The sequence below is a fragment of the Catharus ustulatus genome, chromosome 1, assembly GCF_009819885.2.
Source record: "Catharus ustulatus isolate bCatUst1 chromosome 1, bCatUst1.pri.v2, whole genome shotgun sequence".
Taxonomy (NCBI): domain Eukaryota; kingdom Metazoa; phylum Chordata; class Aves; order Passeriformes; family Turdidae; genus Catharus; species Catharus ustulatus.
The window spans coordinates 36,581,978-36,606,663 of record NC_046221.1 but is presented as its reverse complement, the minus strand read 5'-3'; the positions used below and the strand labels follow the sequence as shown (position 1 = coordinate 36,606,663).

Genomic DNA, 24,686 nt, shown 5'->3' with positions numbered 1-24,686 from the left:
GCAGTGGCTGTACAAAATACCCCACACATTTAGGGTATCACACTGGTTTCCTGTCTCGACATCCCACCCCTTCCATGGCGGAGCAGCCAGATATGTTTCCTTCTATAAAGCTCTCAGCTGGGACTTACATAAGCCAAAGAAACAGTATCTGTTTGAAGGAGGGGAGGGACAGCAATGCCAGCTCCCTGTCTCTGGAAGTTTGCCACACCAGTATTAGCAGTGCTGTCCTCCGTGCTGATTGGAGGTGTCGCAGAGTCATTTGGGAGCTGTCATTCTGGAGTAAGTTCTTTGGAAAATTAGCCCTTTGCCTCCACAATGGCACAAATAAAATCTGTGGGTCAGAAGCTTGATCTGGTGGCAGCAGTCGGACACAGTGAATTGAACCCAAAGACAGGATTAATGTACCTGCAGAAAAGATCTCAGAAGTGTCTGCTGCAGCTCAGCCTTCCATGTTGTGGCAACCCTTACTACATCTACTGGCATACAGGTGGTTTAAATGTTTCCAGAAAGCCCTGGTGTTTGTTTTTGGGTTTTTTTACATATATGTAGTCATACATGTATGACTGTCTTATGCGTTGGTGCTTCTTTTATGATGTCTGACACTGATGCCTTGTTTTTGGGAAAAGTAACTTGTAAAAGTAGGATGGATAATTGAAGAAAAGAGGAGGAATTGTTGGAATTGCATCATTTGACCTCGAGGTTTCATGACCTGTTCTTGTGTGGAGTGCAGTGACATGCAGCCTGCCTGGGAAGTGCTGTGTTGTCATGGGATGCCTGTTGAGAATGCCAAGTTCTTACTTTTCACTGAGTGGCATGGTTGCAGAAGTGAGGTGGCAACTTCTTTGGTGTTTGTATTTGTACTATCTTGATTTTTCACTAGATAAGAAACAATGAAAATGACCTGTGACAAGCAAGGTTAAATACTTGAATACTTGACAGAAGCATTACGATATGGGTTTTTTTGTAATTCTGGTTTTTTTTAAGAGGTTAATTAACAGCCAAAACTGTGCTAATTATATGACTTGAAAATAATCTACCACAGTGAAGGCAAACATTTTCAGCTGACAGATAGGAGAAGGAAATACAGATACATGGACTACTGAATGCAAATGTATTTATGGTGTAGGGTAGGACTGTGTGTGTGAGAAATGGAGTACATTGCCTGAATCAACCCTGTTCTTTTGAGCCAGTGGAGTAGGTAAATTTTCATGAAAGGCTAGAGTTAAGTAACTTTAGGATGGAGTTTAATGATGTGCTTCTCCCTGGGTTTTTTGTTTTATTTTTTCATTTGCAAGGTTTCAAACAATGATGGTTGAAATTCACTGGCTTCTAATCTCCAGCCTAAGGCCATGGTTTGATATTAGGTGGTAGCTGAGCTTAAGCAGTCTCTCATTGTTTTCTTCTGCAAAGCAGTGGAAAGGGAGGGTAGAGGCAAATTATTTAGGTTAGGATAGGACTGTGAAGTTGTTGCTTGGAAGTTTTTCTAAGTAGGAAGTAGAAAGGAGTGTTTTGGATCAGATAAACTTACTCTACTGTCTGTGTCTGAAGTCCTGTAATCACTGATGATGTGTCCAGTGTGTGTCCTTTGGTGTGGGGGCTGGAGGTGAGTGTAGAAACTTGAGTGTGGTCTGCCTTGGACCTTTCTCTCTGAGTAACTTTCATGCTGTTGTTCTTCTTAGAATATGTTTTGAAACTCAACAACAGGCTTGATTTTTTTTGTCTGGTTCCTGATTGTTCTGGGGCTTGAGTGTGGTTGTGAAATCCTCTTTAAATGTGAAAGAACCTAGGGTCTTCAGAAGTCTGCTTCTCATTATAACACACCAAGTTGACTTACATTAACTGAGAACTTTGAAAGAAGAAAAGTTCCACTGTTTACCACATGTGCTGCCTGTCAGGATGCTCAGCTTTTCCACATCTCCAATTTGACAACAGCATGTCAGTTTTCCTGCAGCATTTTAAATTTGCTTTTTCCCCCTCATAGGGTGATTATATGCTCTACCAGTCAGTTTTACAACTGGAGTTTTGAAAATGACACCAAAAAGACTTTCTCTTGCCTTCCATCTCTTCTCAGGACATTACAGTGAAAGTATAAGACCGTGTTCAGGTGGTCCAGTTACCTGAAAACCACATGCTAAAAGCAGTCTGAACTTGCTGCAGCCTTTTTTTCCTCATAGAAGCATGTATGGATAGAAGGCCCTTCAACATTTGTGCTTCTTATGTGTGCAGCTTTAATTCTTAGGCACCATCCAGTGATGGCTTGGAGTCATGCATGTTGTGATTAGTGATCCTTCTATTCTTCCTGCACAGAGATATGTGCTTGGGGTAGGGAAATAGTAAGAAAACATGCTCATAGAAAAATGCCTAAGTTGCAATAAACTCTACAAATAGGAATGAAATGAAGCATGTCAGTCTAAGAGTAAACTGCAGCCTTCTGGAATAGAAGAAAATTTTTCATCTCAGCTCAATAGGAAATAGAAACAAAAAATAGTAGTTAGTGTTTTATATTCCACATATCACCTCCTGTAGTTGTATGAATACCACAACATAAGCACACTGGTTGTGCAAATATTTTTATCAGCAGTTACAGAAGATAACATTTTGAATTGCCATTAATGAAAACCTTATCAAGGTGGACTATTCCTTCCTTTAGACTGCTCCTCCGTTTCTCAGTTTGATTGTGCTGCAAAAACATTTAATTCAGTGGGTTATGGATGCAGCTATTCATTCATCTGACTGGTTTTATTTTCTGGAATAAGCAACGGTAAAACTACAAAGCTTTGTTTACAAGGAAAAGAACCCAAATTTGGCATGCCTTTTTACTGTGAGAATGCACTGGGAATAATTACGTTGGCAAATAAGGGTATAATAAAATGGTCCTCAACAGTTTCCAAACAAATAGTTGCTTACATATCACCTGTATGTTTGTGAGGACTTAGGTTACAGCCCCTGCTTCAGGGTGGTTCTTGAAGCAGGTCATCAGCACAATTTAAGTTTGGCTTTGTTTTTTTTTTTTTTTAAATAATTTTACCCTGAAAGTCTTAGGTAGCTGTTCAGGGGCTGCTTTCTGAGTAGGTCAGCTGTCTCTGCTGTGGGCTGGAGGGTGATATTATACTGCTTTGTAGTAGATGTCAAAACCCAGATGGGTGACATAAAAATGAAAAACATAAACAAATTACCACAGGAATGGGGGTGGGGTGGGGAAAGGGAATGAGAATGACAAACATTAAATAAAGAACTATTTTGCACAGTGTTAGAAAGAAGCATAGTTTGATATTTAAAACAGCTTACCTAAGTATAAGATTATAGTTTTTCTCAGTAAGAGGACAGAATATGAGAGGACAGCAGAATCTTCTTTGCTATGCTGAAATAAATCGAGTTATTTAAAAGTATGCAAAGTTTTGAGAATACCTATATTATGTAGCTATTAGTGTTTAAAAATCAGACGGTGCTGCAAATTAAATTACATTTGTGGCAAATTTCTCGTTATTCTGTACTTTATGTTCCTTGTTTTATAGGAGATAGAAAGTACTTTTTGTTGTGCTTTTTGTATTATGTTGTACAAAGGTTCTCAGTGATAAGACTAGACAAAAGGTTAATCTATTTTCAGTGTGGTTTATTGGCATGGATTGTGGGAATGTCGAGGGAATGTTCAATCTTGAGTATGAAGAGAACAGGCCAGGGAAATTTTTGATTTAAAAATTACATTAGGAAAAGATATGAATATAACTTGCTAAGATTTAAGTATAGCATCTACTTGCTTTCAAAGAATGATAAAAAATAACACTTAAGTAGTATGTATTTGTTGCCAGAGGATTGAATTCAAACTGCTTCACGGACGGAAGTCATGAGCTAAGCACTTGGAACGAGTTTGTGTAAGCTCAGTGTTTGAAAGCAGCATTAGACAGTAGCCTCTTCTGGAACAAATGGTATTTTCTTTACAATTACTCCTCCTAATTAGTCTGTTCAGTGTTGAAAATCAGAAGTAGCTGGGAAAAAGAAAAGCTTCTCATAAGAAGTGAAGTCTGACACAACTGTGCTAATCCTAAAATTTTGACAGACTTTATGGCCAACCCCAAGTCATAGATTCAGCTCATTAACCGTCGTTGTATGAAGGAAATATTGTGGACTACTTAAGGCATTTTTGGAAGATTTTAATTAGTGGCACATGTAATTAAAACAACTTGAAATATTTCTTTTATTTCTGTCTTTGTTAGCTGCTTTAATAAAATCACAAGTTAAAAAGTGTAGCAAAAGTAATAAAAGTAAAGTAATTAGTGCATTACAGTAATTAATGAGGTGTAAAGGCTATCATGTGCTATTTAAGTGCATCCAAAAAGCAAAAATAGAACCCAGGGTAACTCACTTTGATGTGCCCGGGTCTGTCCTTCTTCTGAACACAGACAGAGATCAGTTGAAAAGTGTTAGTAAAGCGATCAACTGTCTGTTCTGAAGAGTATTACACCTGGTGATCTTATTTAGTTGTAGCTTGCTTGTTGTCTCCCTATGGAGGGATTTAAGCAGTCGAGACTGGGAGATACTGCTATAACATTGCATTGCTATTGTGGAGAGATACTAGAATAATCATTTTATAGAGGGTTTCTTTTGTGTCTGGTTTTCGTGTGCTGGATTACACCCTGTTTAGTGCACGTCATTTTGCTGTTCTGTGTTTGGAAGGTTGTCTTCATATCACTAGGGTTGGAAATGACCTCTGGAGATGATCAGTCCAATCTTTCCCAAGACAGGGTCACACAGAAACACACTCTGGTGAGTTTTAAATGTCTCTGGAGCAGGAAGGTCCATGACCTGTCTGGGCAACCTGTTCCAGTGCTCTGCCACCTCAATGAAAAGAAGTTGTTCCTTGTGTTGAGGTGAAACTTCTTGTGGCTTGGTTTATGGACGCTGCTCCTTGTCCTGTCACTGGGCACCACTGAAAAGAATCTGGCACCATCCTCTTGGCACCCACCTTTAAGATATTTATAAGCATTGATGAGATCCCCTCTCTGTCTTCTCTAACCTAGCAGGTCCAGCTCCCACAATCTCTCCTCAGAGATGTGTTCTCACAATCTTTTCCCATCTGGCCCCTATCTTCACCCTGAAGAGTGAAAAACTTGAAATTTCCATGTGGCACTATTCTTGGGTTCCTGTCTGTCAAGAAAAAATTTGACTTGTTTTATTTGTTTATAAGAGCATTGCACCTAGATAATTGTAGGTAGGCAAATGTACTTTGGAAGTGAATTCTATTTAGTCAGTGTAATGGCACTTTAACTGAGCAAGATCTTAGTTTGGTTTATGTGATCTGCTTTAGATAGAGGGCATTACTTGGTTGGGATTAATTTTCCTGGGAATGTCTGTGTCCACCATGCAAGTGGACTTAGCTGTAGCAGGTAACGTCTTTTTTCTCATTCCTTGAAGTGTTCCAGTACTTGTGTAATATTTTTTTTTTATTTACTTTTTTTTTGCCCCTGTAGTGACCAGATCCTGCTGAACTTCAAAATTATGCTGTTATGTACAGCAGTTCTCAGGTCAGATAGAGAAGGTGACTGACTTCTGGCAGTCAGAGGTATCTGATTTTCTTCCCTTTGCAGGCTGTATTGATGTAGTGGAATCTGCTGTGGCCCTTGTGCATGGCAGGTGAGAATGCCAGTTTTCCTTGTGCATTTATGTGAAAGTAGCAGTCATGATTTAAGCTTTAAGCAATTGACAGAGTGCACATAAAGGAGATGTTTGGCCATATGGCAAACAGACCAAATAGGTCTGAGCAACTGGATTTTTCCCTGGAATAATAAAGTCCTATTTTGCTATGTTTTCCAATCTTTTTCTTAAAAGGCCTAATCAATAGGATTAAGAATACAATTGCTATTTGCACTGTTGGCCCTGGGAATAGAGAAATGGCTGCATGCACTTTTATTCCCTGTGTATAATGGCACTTCCTCATTAAAGATTCAGTGAGGCCATTTGGATGTACTTCTATTTTTGCTTTCAAAAATTAATCTAAAAATATTCTTTTCAAAGGTACTGTTTTCCTTTCAAGGAGGGAGAAACAACTCCAAGGAACTTTTTACTTATAATGGTTTGTTCCTCTTAGTGCATGAGCAGAATGTTTCCAGTAGGCATTCTTTTTTATGCTTGTAGCTTAATTTTGCAAATGCATACTTTTATGTTTGAAAATAGTATTTAGGTTTTATCATTCTGTCTGATGGATGTGTATTTTCTGAAGTACTCCTAACCCTTCCTGTTTTCCTACCATTGTATTAGGTAGAGTGGAAATGTTAAAATTCAGACACATGAAAATTAAATAGTGATGATTAAAACCCATGAATCAAGAAAGAATTTCTTGAAGGTGGTGTGCTGCTAAAAGATTACCTCACAAACTGCTGCCCTGCTATCCTATAAATACTATTGATTAAGTCTAATCTTTGTGCCTTGACAGATACCTAAAGTATGCAATTCTTTCCTCCCTCTACCTAATATCCATTTTTAACTGCTGTCTTTGCATAGATGTTCTCAAATATGTCACAGGTATGTACTAGGAAGTCTGTTCCACAGTCATAATCTGAGGGTTTTAACTCTTCAGTCCTCTTGTGTGTTTTAAGCGCTGAGGTTTCTGTGAAGCCAGACTGTAGACTGAGAGGTAACTTGCTATGGACAAACATAGACTCAAATAGCTCCAAACCTATGCTTTCTTCTGATTTTAATGTCTATGAACATCACTTCTTGATTTGTATTTCTCTTTGAATGTGACAGGCATCTGATCAGATTGGAAAGCATTACTCTTTTCTTGTCTTATGTACAGTGTTTCTGAAGAGTAGCTGTAGGTTCTAAAGGAGTCTGTCCTGGTTGTGAAGTTTCTTAATGGGTTGATTTATGTATGAACTGCTGTGACTCATAGCACACTACCTTATTTTTATCCAGATAATTACCTTGCTAAAAGATGTGTGAAATGTAAAGATTTATTCCTTCAGCTTGGAAGCTGAGGAAGCAAGGAGAGGGGCAATTCTATTGTCTATCTGTCCTTTTGATGTTACGTTTGATCAGAATTCATCTTCTGCTTGTTTTGCCTTCTTCCCAAATTTTTAAATGGAAATTATCTGTGAAGTGCTTAAAGAATTGTAAAAGTGAAAGTGAAGGCCATAGAGGCATCTGAGCTGCAGTAGTTTGTGGGTTTTTTTTAAAGTGTGTCATTTCCAAGTATATCATAAGAATTTTCGGTGTTGATACAGCTTTTTGTATAAATAGTTTTTGTTTGAAATTATACACGTCCACATGCTGAAATAACATGTAAAGGTTTCTGGATTTGTTAGAGGATCTTACTCCTCTTCTGCTTTCATAATTTTTCATTTATAATAGTGGTGCGAACATCAGAGGATCAACACGTGTTTTCACTTATGTCATTTGGGATGCTTCATAGGTTCACAAGTCTTCAGGCTTGTCAGTTCATTATTTCACCTCTTGTTTTATGCCAGGGAGCTGTTCAAGCTCAAAGCTTTTATCTGAATAGCAAATCATGGACTCAGATTCAACATCAGGAGAACTATTAAATCTGTTTTATAATTTACTTTTATTTAAAAATGATCTAATACTTTTGCCATGGTCTCTGACAATTCTGCTGTTTCATAATGAAACAGCTTGAATTACTGCTTTGTTTGCCTGTGAGGCTCCTCCACGTGGTTGTCCTTGGTAAATAGTCACTGAGGAAATCCTCCCCTCAAATCCTCCTTCCCCTCAAATCAACTCAGCTCACAACTGCATGTGTATGTTAATGTTATTGATTTTATGGTAGTGTACCTACTTGTGAACTGTGATTATTGGGAGCAGACATCCTTGTGAATATCTGCTGCTGCTAAACCTGCTGGGAGTTGTAAATGCCGTTGCTATAACCTCCAGAACGCTCTGAAATAATATGCCTGATTTTAACCAACAAAAATAATTAGAGGATCAAGTAAGTAAACCAACGTAAGTGCATCAGTGATCTTTTTTTAATACAATCATATAATTAAAAGATGAAGGCATGAAAACAAGGAGAAAGTGAGATACTATTTAAAATTATTAGTACATTTCATGCTTCTCAAAGCTTGGTATAAACATAAACAAATAATCACAAGGATTTTAGAACTGCAGATGGATGTCTATTCTCTTCCTTCCAGCCCCTGAGATATCCAGGAATACCTTGGGAGGAACTTGTTGTCCTTCCTCTAAGTACTCTAGTTTATATGTAACCATGATAAATAAACTCTGTGCTACATTGAAACAGTCTTTAGCATCATTTGGTACCACTGACTCATCTCAAAAGATGGAGGGTTCAGTGCTACATATATTAAATTACATATCCTGAGATCCAAAGTAAAACTTAGTTTTGTACTTTAAAATATACTGCTTCTATTACAACTAAAATACTGTTGGTAAGCTCAGCCTTTCATGTAGTTTGACTTTCTAGGATTTTTAAAAGAATACTGAAGAAACCTGAACTTGGCACATTTTTCTGGTATTAGTAATTTGTTTCATGATAAGCCTTGCTTATGACTTCCATGAGTTTGGGTCCCCCACCCACCCAGCTGTTTTGGAAATAGTAGATTTCTGTGGCTTGTTGCTCCAGACGCTGGTGATGGCTTTGTCTGCCCTCTGATACTGCTGCAAGTCATCTTTTCGGATGAGACTTTCCCCATCTTTGCTGAGATTAGTCTCACACCGCATATTTGTGAGCTGCTTGGTTTTTCCAATGCAGTTATTGCTTTTACTCTGCTCAGCATAACTTGCTTCAGAAAGCTGCTTGCCAGTGTTGATTCTGTTGTTTTCTGTTGTTATTTTTCAGTCAATGCATTTGGTCTTATCTCTGTAACAAATGGTTATCTTAAATAGCTTCTCTCTGAATTATTGATGTTCCACAATGACTTCTTGCTCCAGTCTATTTATACTTCAAGCATCTCTGCATTTTACTGTGAGATAGAAATATTCATGTGAAATACAGCATTAATCAGCCTCTGCAGTATTGTTATATGAGAGTTTGTGGCTACCTCTGTACTACAGATTTCTATGTGGCATTCGGAAATTATAAATTCAGAGAATAAGGTGTTCAGTATCTGCCACTGTAGGTAGTTCTTAGTTTAACTGCTAAGTCTCCCTCTGTTTCCCAGCTTAACTGCATCCATAGCATTAAGAGCAGAGCGTCATATTGCTTTGTGTTATCCCTGCTATCTTGCCAGACAATCATTTGAATGTGAGTACAGATGGTATGACTCATTTACACTTGTCCTAAGCAGGCGATGTACTTAACACCAAGTGTGTGCCTCCAGCTTTTGATTCCTGTGAAAAAGAGTGTTTCCCTCTTCCCCACCCCAATGGGAGTTATTTTTCTATGATTCAATCAGATTTTAGTGCACCTTCCATTTAAAATAAGGGAAACAGTCTCTTTTTTTGTGTTCCCTATCTAAAATACAATTAACATTATTTTTAAAAGATGCCAGACTTCTGCTGATTTTGCTGAGACCACTTTTCAGTTGGAAAAATGGATGAGCAAATGAATGACTCCATTGTTTGGATGCAGAAAATATACTGAAGTACTGTAGACCTACTCTGCTACTCTTTCAGTACCTCTGGAATATGGAGAACTGTTTTTTCCTAGTGTATGAGGAAATTAGTGTCTTCTGGGACATGGATAAATGGGCAAACATTTTCCTTTCTGAAATAGAGTGGGTCTGATAGCTCTTCATTGTTGTCTGGACCTTGTCCAGCAGTCTTGAATATGCTGAATGGTTTATCTTTCCTCTTTAGGAAAAGGGATAAAAAAGAAATCTTAGGAACTTGTGTGTGATGGTGGTAGTGGTAGAATATTTTTTCTTTTTGCACAGAATCATTCACTTTTCTCCATGCTTCAGCTGAGGATCTGCTATTACAGGTAATGTTGAGGAGCATGCAGTGTGTTGAAGACATGCTTGGCACTGAACGGCACCAAAGGGGAGCTGAGAGTTTGGGATAAAGTGCAGGTTGATATATAGTCATGTACCTTATTTGCTTAGTGGTTCCCTTTTCATTTCAGTCAGGTCCAAAATCAAGTTCCACGTTGTCATATAGAATGCTTCTTTTTTCTTTTGAAGGCAGTAAGTTTACTGAAAAAAAGGATCAGGAGCACATTTCCCTAGTATTTTAAATGGGGAGAACTTTGAAGTTGTTTTTCATTGTCCCATGGCTTTCTACTTGTAAAAATAGTACAGCAGCTCTGTTTTTCAACAAAAACTTTTTCTTGCAGCTCTTTCACGTGTGTGCTGTTTCTCAGCAAGAATTTGGAGGACCAGCCCTCCCTTAAAACTGTGTGTCTGCTCCCACCTGGAAGCTGAACACTTGTTTAAGGCTCGTACTCCCTCTGATGGCAAAGTGCTGCTGCGCTTCTTTTGCTTTCTGTGCTCACTTTCATCTCTCTCCCTTGGTCTCCATTTTATCTTCTTGCTGTGATGCTGAATTAGGCTGTTATTTCATGTGTGTCCCACTGAAAGTGCTGTTTTAATGAAGCTGATAAAATTGAAGAACCCTACCAGACTGCATGTATACTAGACAACAGTATGCTGTTTGGTTAGGTGGGGGAAAGGAGTGACAGCTTTCCTTCTCTAGTTGAATTTATTTAGTATTTTAACTATCCCAGTCACTCTTCTGTGGCTGAAGTCATATTTAGTTCCTAATGCTTGGCTTAAATTTATGGCTTTATCTCCCTGAAGCTTGCATGTGAATAGTCTGCTCTTTTAAGCTCAAATTCTTTATTCCAGGAATCAGTTGTTTCGATAATATCTTATATTTGGTACAAAACACCCTCAGTACTATAAAGACTTTGTTAGTTGCTTTTGTATGGGATCGTTATTAAGAAATGACTGTGTTTTAAATCTTGTAGTTATATTAATAAACATCTAATATAGAGAAAATAGAACTGTCATTGCAATTTGTGTGTTAATGATGTGATAGCATATGGTAATCTTTTGTAAGTAAATTTGGCATGTCGATTACAAATAGGGCAAAACAAAGCTGTTTATTTGTGTGGTTACAGAAATAAGACATTTTATAGTTTGTATGTCTTTGTACATCTGTGTGTAGAAGACCAGTTTGAGAAAAGATAACAATCCTGTTGCCCCTTTGATGAATGACCCTTTACTACATTACTCAGAGGAAAAGGAATTCAGCAGATCTTTGTGTTCTCATTGCATCTTTTTCCTGCTTCACTAGTAGTAGTAGTAGTAGAATGTTTCTTGAAAGTGTTTGCTAAATTATTTAATTGTTATTAAATATTACTAATTTAATTAAATCTAACCTTTGCTTAACATTAATTATTTAAATGGGTAAAGACTATCAGTTCTCGTTCATTGTCACTGACTACAACAGCAGTGTTGGGTACTTACTGTTGTGGTGTTGCCTTTCATGTGTGATGCTGGCAAGAGTTTCTGCTGGTGGAAGAGATGTAGGACTGTAATGAGTGTTCTGGTGTGTTGTCAGGCTTTTTCCGATGGCGAGAAATCCGAATCAATGCATCTGAGAGTCCCCTATTTTCTTCAGTTTGTAGAACTGTTGGAATGTCAGGCTTTCAAGTATTGCTTCTGTCTCTGCTTTGCACCAATTTGGGAATACTGTTTAGTATGTTTCTGACAATTTTAGTGGAGGTAGGTGAACCTCTGAACATGTCACAAAGATAAATAAAGTTCTTTTAATTTTGAGCCTTTAGTATCTCCTTTAATGTGAAGTCAGCAGTATTAAAAATTTAGGTGCCTACCTTAAATATGTGAAGTGACTAGAGCCTTCCAGGAATTCTGGCACTTGTAGGAGAGATATTAAAGTAGTATGTGCTGGCTTGGGAAGGAATTTTGTGGTCTTGCTCAAGTGTTTCGGTTTTCTTTGGTGTGCTGCCACCAAGTGACAAGGTTTGATATTGCCGCTCTTGGGGTTTTTTTTGGTTTTTTTTTGTTTTTTTGTTGTTTTGGTTTTTTTTGTTTGGTTTTTTTTTTGTTTTTTTTTTTTTTTTAAAGAGTGATTTCCACTAATCACTCTCTTTTCTTTCTTTCAAACTGAAAAAGTTAGAATATTACAAATATTCCAAATTATTATTCAGAATAACATGACTACTTGCAAAGTCAGATTGAAAATTTCTAGGATAAAAGAACTATCAAAACGAAGCTTCCCCACGCCCCACCCCCTGCCCCCAGTCGTTCTCCTGTTCACTGTAGATATATTCTGGATTCTGTAAATTTATTGTGCAGTCTCTGTCACTGAAGATATTCAAGAATTGTCTGGTTGCAGTCCTGTGTCATGTGCTCTAGGATGACCCAGCTTGAGCAGGGAGGTTGGACCAGATGACCCACTGTAGTCCCTTCCAACCTCACGTATGCTGTGATTCCATGATTGGAAATAATCCTCAATCCAAGACAATACAATGTAAACACATGTCTGAACATAAAAATCAAGTATAAAAATGCTGAGATCTAAAAACAGTATCTGGCAGATCAAAATGTACTATAGGAGTAATGTTTGAATCCCACATTTAGACATTTCAGGGTATCTTTTGATGAACAATCTTATAAAAATAGTCAGTATATTAAACTAATATTCTGAGCAATACTCAAAAGTGCTCAAAATACTTCCCTGTGGTAATCTATGCTAAAATTGCTTTGCTTGGTAAGATAAAGGATGTTGGTGTCTAAGCGGAGAGTGTTGCAGGTGGAGTGGGGTAGTCATGGGGTGCTGGGGGTGCTGTGTGGCTCACACATCTGAGGTGTGCTGTCTACTTGACCTGCTGGTCCATACTGTGTGGACAGGAATGATGGTGGGGCGCAGAAATTAGAGAAAAGATGATGCATTGCCAATGATTGTTGATACTCTTCTGATTCTTACAGACTTGAGCGCTGTAAAAATTGCTGAGCAGTGGAATTATACTTTCTTTCCAAGAAAGTTAAGACATTTAAGACTTTAGTTGCAGCATTATTTGGGAATATTATTAAAGGTCTGATTTGTAGTTGAGACCAGTAGCCCAGGTACATCTGCACAGATTAGCAAATCCATCCTAAGTGCTGTTTAAAAAGACTTAAAACTTCAAACTTTTGCTAGAAAAGGTAGTCTCCCTTTATATCCCTCCCTTGGGAGTTTCCTGGCTGTTTTCTTGCACTGTTGTTCAGCAGATCTTACAGCAGGCAAGTTTGGTGGCTGAATTAGCAAAAAACAGTTTCAGCTTTCTGCCAGCTGTTCTCTGTAGGTCAGTTTATGGGACAGTAATGTAAATGCAATGACAGCACAAAGAAAACACTGGGGACACAGAACTACAGCAGTAGTCCCTCTTTGTTCTTGGTTCTGCTGGGGCTGAATATGTTTGGAAAGGTGACTGAGGTTTGTTTTTGAAATTAAATTATCATTAAGACTTATCTAAACAATGTTACAGTCATGCAGTTATTTTGGATTGTTCTGTACCTGCTTGCCACAGCTGTTGCCTTTCCATTTGCATTCTATACCCCCTCTTAACTATGAAATCTGAATCTGTTGAGGTTTGCTCCCTGCTCTCCCCTTTTGCCCCTCCTCAGGTGGAAGGGAGGCATCTGTGAAAGCTAGGATTTCTTTGTAAATATCATGTGTAAAGGAGGAGGGGAAAATAGTGATTCACTTGTTTTGGTCCACAGAGAGGAAATCCGTCAGTAAAACCTAATAGCAATAAAGACTAAAACTGTTTATATAAATACATAGAAGCTTCCACAGATCTCCTCTCTGGCACAGGAAATAGTCACGTGTTGCTGAATATGCTGCCAGTTCTGTCCTGAAGTATTGGCCTATCAATATGCCAGCTGTGCTTCTTATTTGCAAAAGAAAGAAATTAATTACCAAAGGTACAATTTTGTTTGCCTCAGTAAACTATCATAACAGTTTTAGCATACTTAAAAGGTGTACTTCTGAGGTGACAGTAGTTGTTCCTGTAAAATATGTCCAGCATGTGATATATTGGGTTATATTTAAACCTAGTGAAAGAGGATTTAAGTTCTGAAATTTTTTTCCTGTAAATTAGGAATTAATTTTGCCTGTGGCCATTTCAACTCCAGTGTAAGTGTTCCTGTCTCATGATGCGTAAAGGCTACAAGAGTCACATGGCATTTTACAGGGTAAGACATTTCCATATAATTTCATTAAATGCTCTGTTTCCTCTTGTGTGTTTCCTTATTCTCCTAATGTTCTTCAAGTGCTTGTGGTATTTATTTAAATAGCAAAATAAGTAAATTTAATTAAATCCACGGTGTGTTCTATGACATAAGTTTCAGACCTAATCTGTGAAGGAATATCCAAAGTGTTTAGAACTGGTATTGTGGATAGACTTCTTAATTCAGAAACACTTATCCTCCTAACTTTCAAACTAGTAGTGATGTGTAATTAAGCACTGTCTTTATTCTGTTTAAGGTAAATATATCAAGGTTGTATGTTGCCTTAATTCTGCCATGTTCTAACTTGGTTTGATCCTGGTGGGCACTTGCTTATTCTCCACCAGTGCGATGGGGGAGAGAATCAGAAACATAAACATGAGAAAAGTCGTGGGTTGAGATAAAGTTCAATAGGGAAAGCCAAAATTGTGCATGCAAGCAAAGCAAAACAAAACAAGGAATTCATTCACCACTTCCCATGGGCAGGCAGATGTTGAGCTATCTCCAGAAAAGCAGGGCCCCATCACACATAATGATGACTTGGGAAGACAAATGGCATCACTGCAAACACTCCTTTCTTCATCCACCTTCCATCATCTTTATATGCTGAGTGTGATCTCATCTAGCATGGGATATCTTTGGGTCAGTTGGTGTCAACTGTCCCAGCTCTGTCCCTTCCAGCTTTCAGATCACCAGCCCGTTTGCTGGTGGGGCATTGTGAGAAGCAGAAAAGGCCTTGGTGCTGTGCAAGCACAGCTAAAACAACCCAGGGTTATTAATATTGTTTTCATCACAAATACAAAACACAACCCCATTACAGGTACTGTGAAGAAAATTAACCTCTGTCCCAGCCAATACCAGTACACTGAGGACTTTGAGCTAGTGCTTTGTATGCAGTGTTTCTCTCCTTCGTGTGTTTGAACAAAGGTAACTACCTATTTTGGCATGTGAATAAAATGGGTAAACAAAGAGTGAAACTTGTCAGGATGTAATTTAACAAGTAAACTATAGGTAACAAGTTTCTTGTTTGTGGCAACACTTTTTTTTTGTTAAACTGTATTTATTTTGATAGTATCCAGATTGTAGAAGGCAGTGAGAAAAAATTGGTTTAGGTTGATAGAGCAGGTCACTGGTGATGGAAACCTTTAGGAACACTTCCATTACTACTTTAGGGTGTGTTTTAACTTGGCATTTGCTGAAAGTTGCATTCACTGTTATTTCTTATATGTTGGAGGGTTTTTGCTTCAGATTCTGAACTCTGTTTTGTATATCCCAGTTTCAATACTAAACATCATTGTTTCATTCGAAATTACAGATTTTTTTTTTTAACTGAAGCATATTTTCCTGTTTAACCATGACAGTGACTCTTGACTAGTCTATTGCCTTCTGGTTTAGACTAGTTCAGATACTTCCTTTCTTCCTCCTAGCATGGGAAAACAGATCAAGACTCTTTACACTTAAAAGTAGTTCTGAAACTGTAAAAAAGGCATTAGTGTCAAGCTCTCCCCTAAGGTTAGAATCTCCATAGAGGAGATTATCCTATGCTACTATTGTCAGTGTAGTATCTATGGATTCTCCGAACAAAGTAGTCCCTGTTGACAAAAGTCAAAATTAGAGTTTGCTTGCATAATTGCTTTAGTTTTACAAAACCACTGTTCTTTCCAACTTGCACAGGCTTTCTGCAATTTTTTTATATAGGTCTCAAAGAAGTAGTTGCTTTGCTCTTGATGGGGTCAAAACACTTTTAGACTGGTTTTGTTACGGTCTTTTTTGTTAATTCCTCTTGCTAAGACGAAACACTTATGGAGGGAAAGATATGTAAACCTGGCATAGTGAAAAAATCATAAGAGCTTAGAGAAGATGTAAATTCCATCTTGTCTGTTGAGGAAGATCTGGTTATTTGTAGACTACTCTGGATTATTGTAAAAGCGTTGCAGTTTTTAATGCTTGACTTCTAAAGTAAATTTATCTGAGAAGCTAGTGTACATAATTTCAGATTATTACTGCTGAATAAAAACTGAGAAGGCTGGTTTTGCCCAACAGGCTGCATGTTCGTGAGTTCTAATTAATATGGGTATGATAGTATGATAGATTTCTAAGCAGAGGAGTTGTTGCTGGATGTAAGAGGACGTAGTTTCAGTACTTCTCTCTCCAGTCTCATCTTTCTTGTACTGGATGCGGAAGATTGTAATGAAATGGTAGTTTCAGTTGCTGGAAGTTTTTGCTTTAATGGTGTAGAACATGAACCTTGCTTAGTTCGTTAAGACCTTCAATGCCTACACAGTAATCCGTCTTTCTCCATGCATTTCTACTGCTTAAACATGCAGCTTTCAAAATCAAACCCAAAGCTGTGATTTGTCTTGGAGCTCCATATGGGCAAGTCTGTTTATATAACTAAAGCAAGTAGTAGCCATTTGCTTTTCACAGCCCACCCAGAGCTGGTCTCACCCTGGTCTCTGTTGGACCTTGGACAGCTTGGCAGTCCATGTCCCCAGCAAATGGGATACTTCTGGCCCTGTCCATGCAGAACCTCGGTTTGGTTGCTGGGGGCTCCCCAGTTGGGGTGCAGTGGAAACCATCTCCCTTGTGAGTAATGTTCAGCAAGACCCTTAACTCACAGAGCTCACCAGTGTCTTTTGTTGATAAGTGTTGCTTGTGGGTATTCCTGACTATTCTTGCAGTGTTTGCAGCACAATCGTTAAAACTGGTTGATTGAAGCCCTCTTTTGCAAGACACATTCCTTTTGAGACTTGTAGGGACTTCAGATGGTTCCTCTACACTCCTTCTCTTTTGTCTGAGTGTTTCTGTAGTTGCTATGACTTGCACAGAGGTGTTCAGTTTGTGATAATTACCATATGGTTAGGATGATTATGTCTTTCCAGGGTTTCAAGGTAAATGATATTCAGAATTTCATCTTAATAGATGACCAAACTCAGGAGAGAAATGGTGCACAGAACTCTTTCAGATCTTGGTTAGAACAACCTCCCCAAACTGTTCAGTTTATGTAGCTATTTATTTTGGGCTGTGACTGATAATTTCAAAAACCTCTTCTATAAGGAATTATTTGTCATAATTTTCTCTGCTGTCAGTGAGGAAGAAGGTGCATCTTTTTGCATCTTCTTGCCCCAGAAGGTTGTCAACTTCCCATATAAAGTTGGGTCAAATAGCCTAACGATTAAGAAACATCAAGATCTGCATAGGTGCTGGGTATTATCATTGTGTTTGTTTTTTGTTCTTGTCTGCTTCCCCTGCCCTACCCTCATAAACTTTAATTTTCACTGAGAAGCTGTGCAGCTGCTGTAACTATACACTCTTGAATACAGAAGTTCCTAACTTCCAGCTAGTGTGAGTAATTTGGTTTGGGGTTTTTTTTTCTTAAATTGGAACAATTTTGTTGATACTTAGAAAACCCTGCAATTGGTAGAAACCTTAAAAAATACAACAAAAAATACATAGAAAAAAAAGTAGAACCAGCAAAAACCCCGAAACCCAGAGATGCTTCAATTTACAGGACTGTACTTAGATTAAAAGTAGGTACCCCTTAGCAGGGAACATGCTGAGGTTTGCAGAACCTCTGCCTGCTGCCATCAGTCTGTGCGGTCACCTTTGCATCCTGATTCGGTACTGTGTGGTGAAGCCCAGTAGGAGCCTGTGACATTGTACCTTTCTGAGGGGTATGCTCTAAGTTAGTCCTCACAGGGAGAAAAGTGGCTCTAGTTTCTCTGGTTGCCAAGAGTAAAATTGTTCATAGTGTTGTTGAAGTGCTCTGCTCTAAAGAGGCTTTCTTATTTTCCCCAAGGGGAGAGGAATCCATGGGTCTCTTTCCTTGTATAGAATGGTTTGAGTCGGAAAGGACCTCAAAGTTCATCCAGTTCCAATGCCCCTTCCATGGGCAGGGACACCTCCCACTAGACCAGGTTGCTCAGAGCTCCAGCCAGCCAGGTCTTGAACACCTCCAGGGATGGGGAATCCACAGCCTCTCTGGGAAAACTGTACCTCACCACCCTTATAGAAAAGAATTTTTTCCTAATATCTAACTGGAACCTGCCCTCCTTTAGGGCCATTCCACCTTGTCCTATCACTCCATACCCTTGTGCAAAGGTTCTTTACAGCTTTCTTCTAGTCTCCTTTAGGTCCTGGAAGGCTGCTCTGAGGTCTCCCTGAAGCTTTCTCTTCTCCAGGCTGAGCAGCACCAGCTCTCTCAGCCTGTGTTTGTAGGAGAGGTGCTACTGTCCTGTGTGACCAACTTAATGGCTTTCCCCAGGGCTCCTTCCAACAGGTCAAAGTATTTGTTGTGCTGAGGATCCCAGAACAGGACACAGCACTCAGGTGGGGTCTCACTAGAGCAGAGCAGAGGATGAGAATCACCTCCCTTGGTCTGCTGGCCATGCAGCTTTTGATTCAGCTCAGGACACATTTGACTCTTCGTGCTGCAAGCGCGCATTGCTGGGTTACAATGAGCTTCTTGTCCACCCACACACCCAGGTCCTTCTCCACAGGGCTACTCTCAATCCATTCTCAGCCCAGTCTGTACGTGTGCTTGGGATTGCCCCAAGCCATATGCAGGACTTTGCACTTGGCCTTGTTGAACCACATGAGGTTCACGCAGGCCCACCTCTTAAACCATGAAACTCCCTGTGGATGGCATCCCTTACTGCAGTGTGCTCACCACACCACACATCTTGGTATTGCTGGAAAAGTTGCTGAGGGTGCACTTGACCCCACTGTCCATGTTACTGACAAAAATGTTAAAAAGGATCAGCTCCAATACTGACCCCTGAGGGACATCACTCATCACTGTTCTCCACTTGGATATTGAGCTGCTGACTGCAGCTCTTTGAGTGAGGCCATCCAGCCAGTATTTTATCCACTAAGTGGTCCATCCATCAAATCCATGTCTGTCCAGTTGAGAGCCAAGAATATTGTGGAGGACAGTGTCAAATGCTTTTCACAAGTCCAGATAGGTGATGTCTGTTGCCCTTCTCTCATCCCCCACTTCTGCAACCCCATCATAGAAAGCCAGCAAATTTCTCAGGCATGATTTGCCTTCAGTGAAGCTACTGCTGACTGTCCCAATCACCACCTTATTTTCTATGTGCTTTAGCTTAATTTAAAGAAGAATCTGTTCCATTATTATGCCAGGCACTAAGGTGAGACTCATCAGCCTGTGATTGCCTGGGGCTTCCTTATTTCTTTTTTTAAAATGGGCATTCTATTTCCCCTTTTCCAGTCAGTGAGAACTTCACTAGACTGCCATGACTTTTCAAATATGATGGATTAGCTTAGCCACTTCTTTGGCCAGTTGCCTCAGGACCCATGGATGTATCTTACCAGGTTCCATGGACTTGTGCACATTCAGGTTCCTTAGATGGTCTTGAACTTGATCCTTTCCTGTAGAGGGAGGTTCTTCTTTTTCCCAGTTCTCGCTTTCACCCTCTGCAAATTGGGCAGTGTGGCTGTAGCACTTGCTGGTAAAGACCTAGGCAAAATAGTCACTGAGTCCCTCAGCCTTCTACACATCCTGGGTAACCAGACCTCCCATATCTTTCCTCAGAGGACCTATGTTTTTCCCAGTCTTTCTTTTATTAATGATGTGCCTAAAGGAGTTTTATTTTTTACCTTTAATGCCCTTGGATAGATCTACCTCTGCCAGTACTTCAATTTTCCTTACCAGATTCCTGGCTGTTCAGACAATTTCTCTGTATTTTTCCCAGGCTATCTGTCCTTGCATCCATCCTCTGTGAACTGTTTGTGTTTGTTTGTCCAGGAGCTACTTGTTCATCCATGCAGGCTTTCTGGTGTTCTTCACTATTTCCTGAACTTTGTAGGGATACATTACTCTTGAGTCTTTGAATATCTGCAGCTCTATTGAGCCCTCTTTTCTCTAGGGCTCTATCCCACAGCACTCTACCAAGGGAACCCTTGAAGAGAGCATAGTTTGCTCTCCTCATGTCTGAGGTAGTGAGTTTGCTGTGCACCTTCCTGGCTGCCCTAAGGATCTTGAACTGAAGATCAAGTGTATTTTCTACCTCTTTAATCATCTTGTTAAATTTCTTTTGATGATAATGATAATGATAATAATAATAATAATAATAATAATAATGTAGGTTCCGTTTTGTACTGCTGGTACCAGTTGTATTTTCTAAGTTTTGAAGAGCTGCATCTTCTCGTAGTTCCTCAACATCACATGCTAGAGAAACTTTGATATTAATCATACTATTAGAGGAAAGTGCCCTGACAAATGTCCTGAGAGAAGTGGTGGTTTACCCCTCTCATTCTTACATCTTTCCTGGGGTTGAAGTGGCTGTGAGGATGATGGCTTATAGTGGTTTGCTTTAGAAGCTGAAAACCATGGTAGTTGATAAACCATGTTTTGCTCTTATGCCTATACAAAAGAGATGCACGTCCTTATTTAGAAATACTGCAAACACATTACTAGGTACAGTATTTCCAAAATGCGCTTGCTGAAAGATGGGTGATTGGTTCTTAGGTGGAGCATGCAGAGCAAGAACACTTTATACATGATATGGGAATTGTTTATGCCTGGAAATTGTTCTTTTGGGGTAAATTATTCAGGAAACTGGGTCACCAGACAGCTACAGACTACCCAAACACATTGGTCATGTACAGGTAAGAGACTTGAACATATCCATTATTTGTGTGTAATGGGTACCAGAATAGTGCTACTATATAACACTTAGGGTGCTATGACTTAAATTACTGTGTGGATTAAACAGATGAAGGTGAAGTTTATTTTTCTCCTAATGTTAGTAATACTGGGTGGGTGGAGGTTCATTGTTTGTTTGGATTTTAAATTTTTTTTCTTTTCCCTATATTTTTTTAATGATTCTGGCACCTGATGCTGAGAACTTGAGTCTGAATTTTGGCTGAATTTATAAGCTGGATGCCTGTGGCACTTAGTATGTATGGTCTAGCATTTGTGCAGGTGTTGTGGTAGCTCTTTCATGCAAATAATGGGGAGCAGAATAAGTTTTAAGTCCGTTACCTTGGATTCTTTCTCCAGTGTGCACTTCAAGATGACCTCACTTTAATCTCTTATAAATGTGACTACTTGTGATATTTCCCTTGCTGCTGACCAGATGGTGATAGTAATGACTGAAAAATAAGCTCCCTTCCACATTGAATGGAATTTATCAGCTGCTGCTATTTGACAGGGTTGGGAGGGAATGTGTTGTAAAAAGATGCTGACTGGCAGTTTGCTTCTTCCATCATTGTTAAAGACAGAAGTTCCATGGGACAAGAAGTTGGTTGGATGTTTCTTTGATATGGAAAGTGAATCTTTTTATCCTTCTTGATCGTGTTTTAATGCTATGGGAATTCCACTTCAAAATGTGTAAAACAAAGCTGGTATTAAGAAGAGTAAATGCTTGAGAATCTTTTCCTCTTCCCTTAGGCTTCATAAAGAGATGGACTAAAGGCTTATTTTTACATTTGCTTTTAATAATTTGATTTTTTTTAAATGTAAGGATTTGCAGATTTTACCAAAATATTAATATTGTATTCAATAATATTATAAATACTTCAGAGAACACAATTCAAATGTTCTTTCTTAGAAGGTCAAAAGTAGCATCTCTAAAGAAAAGATATAATGTAGCTGCTTCTCATTTTTAAGAACTGACAATATCCTCTAAATGGCTTTGTCTTGCATATTTAGGTAAAGATAAATATTTCAAAATAATGAGTCTTTTTTTCCATGGATATTGTTTCTTGGATAATGTTAATTCAGTTAGCTCTACTGTATTTTTAAAGAGTTGGTAATACCCCAGCAAATAACATTACAGACCTATTAAATATATATTACTCTTTATTTTTTGCAGTTGAAGACTATAACTTTAGTTAGCAAGAAGTAGCTTGTGAATTTGTCAGTCTTGAGATATGTAGTGTGTGTCTTGACTATTTATATAGATATGCCACTGAGTTCTCAATCAAGAAGGAAGAAATGGCAGAGGTTTGGGGTTTTTTCATACATGTCACCCTGTTGGAAAGAGTGAAAAACAACAAACTTCTACTTCCAGTATGAAAATCTGGAGGAAGTAGTGAATTTTATTATTATTATTCTTAGGTAATCATGTGTGTGATTTTAAAGGTTTCCATGTGCTTCAAAGAGTAAAAGGCTTGTGCGTAGTGCCAGAAATTTATTGAGAGGTTATTTCTGTCATTTGGGGAGGAACGTTTCAAATCTCATTCTTCATATGGCAGTGGTCCTATTTATCTTCCTGGTCTCTCTGTTCTATGAAGAGTTACAGTGGCTATGGTTGCTTCTCTGCAGTTTGGAGGGTCTGAAGCTGGAGAGAAGAGGTACCTTGTCCTGTCTTCTGTGATTCATTGTTTGTGGGGGGCAGAGTTCCTCACTGCTCATCAAAAATTAATGCTAAGTAGTTTCTTACTAAAAGAAAAGCAGCAATAGACTAAATAATGTCATCTAAAGATTGATATTTCTAAAAAGGACATATCATTAAAAGGAAAAGAAATTAATTGGAGTTTTTATAAAAGAGAGAAGAACAGAACTAAGACAGCATAGACCTTAAGTATTTTTTAAATGACCATGAGGTGTCAGTGTACATCCAAAAAGAAACGGGTGGTCAAAACTTCTGAAAAAATGGTTGATTGCCTTTATTTCCTAGAGCCTGGAATAATCTCTAGGGGAGCAGGTTACAACAGCTGAGTCAAGGCTATAAAAACTTATAACTGCGTGACTTAAAGGTTATGTTTTCATAGTTATGTGGTGTTTTTTAACTAAGATGTATAAGTTTATTGATGTATTTCTAGACTCTAGTTTAGCTTGCAAACCAGTTCATGAGTTCAGTGGTGCTCTCTCTTCATTGCCCTGTATTATGAGTATGCTGGTTGCATGAGGTGTTTTCTGGGGAAGACACTCCACAGCTTGGTATGTAAGATATAATCAAATAGGACTATTCCTAACCATAATGCTGACATTTTGTTACTAAAGTATTCCTAACATATTTATATTTTGTAGAAATCTAGTATTTGTTTTTCATAATAGTATTATAAAATAAAAGTTGTCTTGCCAAGAAGAGGTAGGAAACAGTTGGGTGTAATATGCCCTGTGGCCTTGTTTTTGCCACAAAACTTGACCAAATACTCTCTCTTTTTATACCCACTTATTCACTGAGTGAGGTTTGGTTATTTGTAGGTGCTAAGATACCTAATCCTATAGGACTTTTAGAGGCAAGGAGGTATAGAAGTTAATTTTCTTAATATTTTGAATAAGTAATATGCAGCTCATGTGTCTTGTGTATTATGTATTGTGTTTTGATACCATCTTTCTGATTCTCTACGATAATATTCCTTTATAATGCAATTTGCTGGCTCTTAGGAATGCCAAAATTTATTTTGCAAGTTCTCCTCTAGGTGTCGTCTTAATTGAATAAATCACCAATTGAAGCCAGTGTTAGGAAAATTTTGGAAGACGTGAAGCCCAAAATAATCCTGATTGAAAGAATACAAAACTCCCCCAAATGCACAAACTTTAGATCATGTATGGAAAATTGTGTAAAAGTTTTAACTACCTCATTGTGCTTGTATTTAATACATAAATTGCTTGTTTGTGGATTCTTGATACATAATTGGTTTCGTCTGCTTTTTTTGAAGTCTGGGCCCTAAAATTTTCTAATATTTTTTTAATAAAACCATATGCTTTAAAAATACTGTTAGTACTTTAGGGACAGTTTGATTAACACAATCTGTGAAATTTCTATGTTGCAAAATGTTTTGTTAGGTTTTTTTTAAAGGAGATATACTAGGAGCAATTTACATGTTGAATCATGGGAGAAACTTAGAATTCTTTACATAACTGTGGTTTTGTGTAATTGGAAAAAATTTAAGGAGTGATATACTTGGTTGTAATAGTGTCCAAGTTTGGAAAAGTTTTAAGTATCATGAAAACTGTTTTGAGATAATTTAAGGAAAATACAAGGAATGGAATAGTTCTGATACATGGTTGATTAGGGGAGCTCAGTTGATGGGTGTGGGTTTGTAAAGCCCCGCACTGTTGCAGTGAGCAGCTGGAATGCTCCCACTGCTCTGTGGCAGCTACAGGCCCATGGTGAGCTGGCTCACACAGTTCACCAGCAAAAAAAAAATGTAAACAGGGGCAGTTGGGTCATACAAGTTGCCTGTGCTGGCTCAGGAAAGGGATGTGAATGTGCAAGGATCATGTGGGGAAGGGAGGAGTGAAGAGTCTGTCTGGTGACCAGCAGTTAAAAGCAGAATAATACACTTTTTCAAATGTCACTTAAAATAACCCCACCAAACCAACCTACAAATAACAGATTACTAGGGTGGTAAGAATTTAATCAGCGTTCTAAAATAATACTCTGTTGCATTTTATGAAATTTCATTTGGCAATAGACTTTTTAAGGAAAGTGCTTTTTAATCTTCTAAATACAGAATTGAAAAATTGATAGGAAAAGTAACTAAGGAGTGAAGGTTGTGTACATGCTTTTATCCTGTAGTGATGTGTAAGAGCCCTCCTGAGAGTTGCTTCCCTTGTGGGCAATG

At 38.5% G+C, this 24,686-nt stretch overlaps 1 protein-coding gene across 2 annotated transcripts in view; it reads left to right on the top strand.

Moving 5' to 3' along the window:
• The window catches only part of ANKRD28 (ankyrin repeat domain 28), a 122,271-nt gene that overhangs the window by 9,456 nt on the left and 88,129 nt on the right, over positions 1–24,686 (top strand). The window contains exon 1 of one of the 2 annotated variants that reach the window (XM_033053574.2): positions 14,041–14,111. The exons of the other annotated variant lie outside the window; for it this stretch is intronic. Coding sequence (XP_032909465.1) covers positions 14,070–14,111 — 42 coding nt within the window. The 5' untranslated portion in view covers positions 14,041–14,069. Of the gene's footprint in view, positions 1–14,040; positions 14,112–24,686 lie in introns of those variants that run through there. 2 annotated transcript variants of the gene reach the window in all.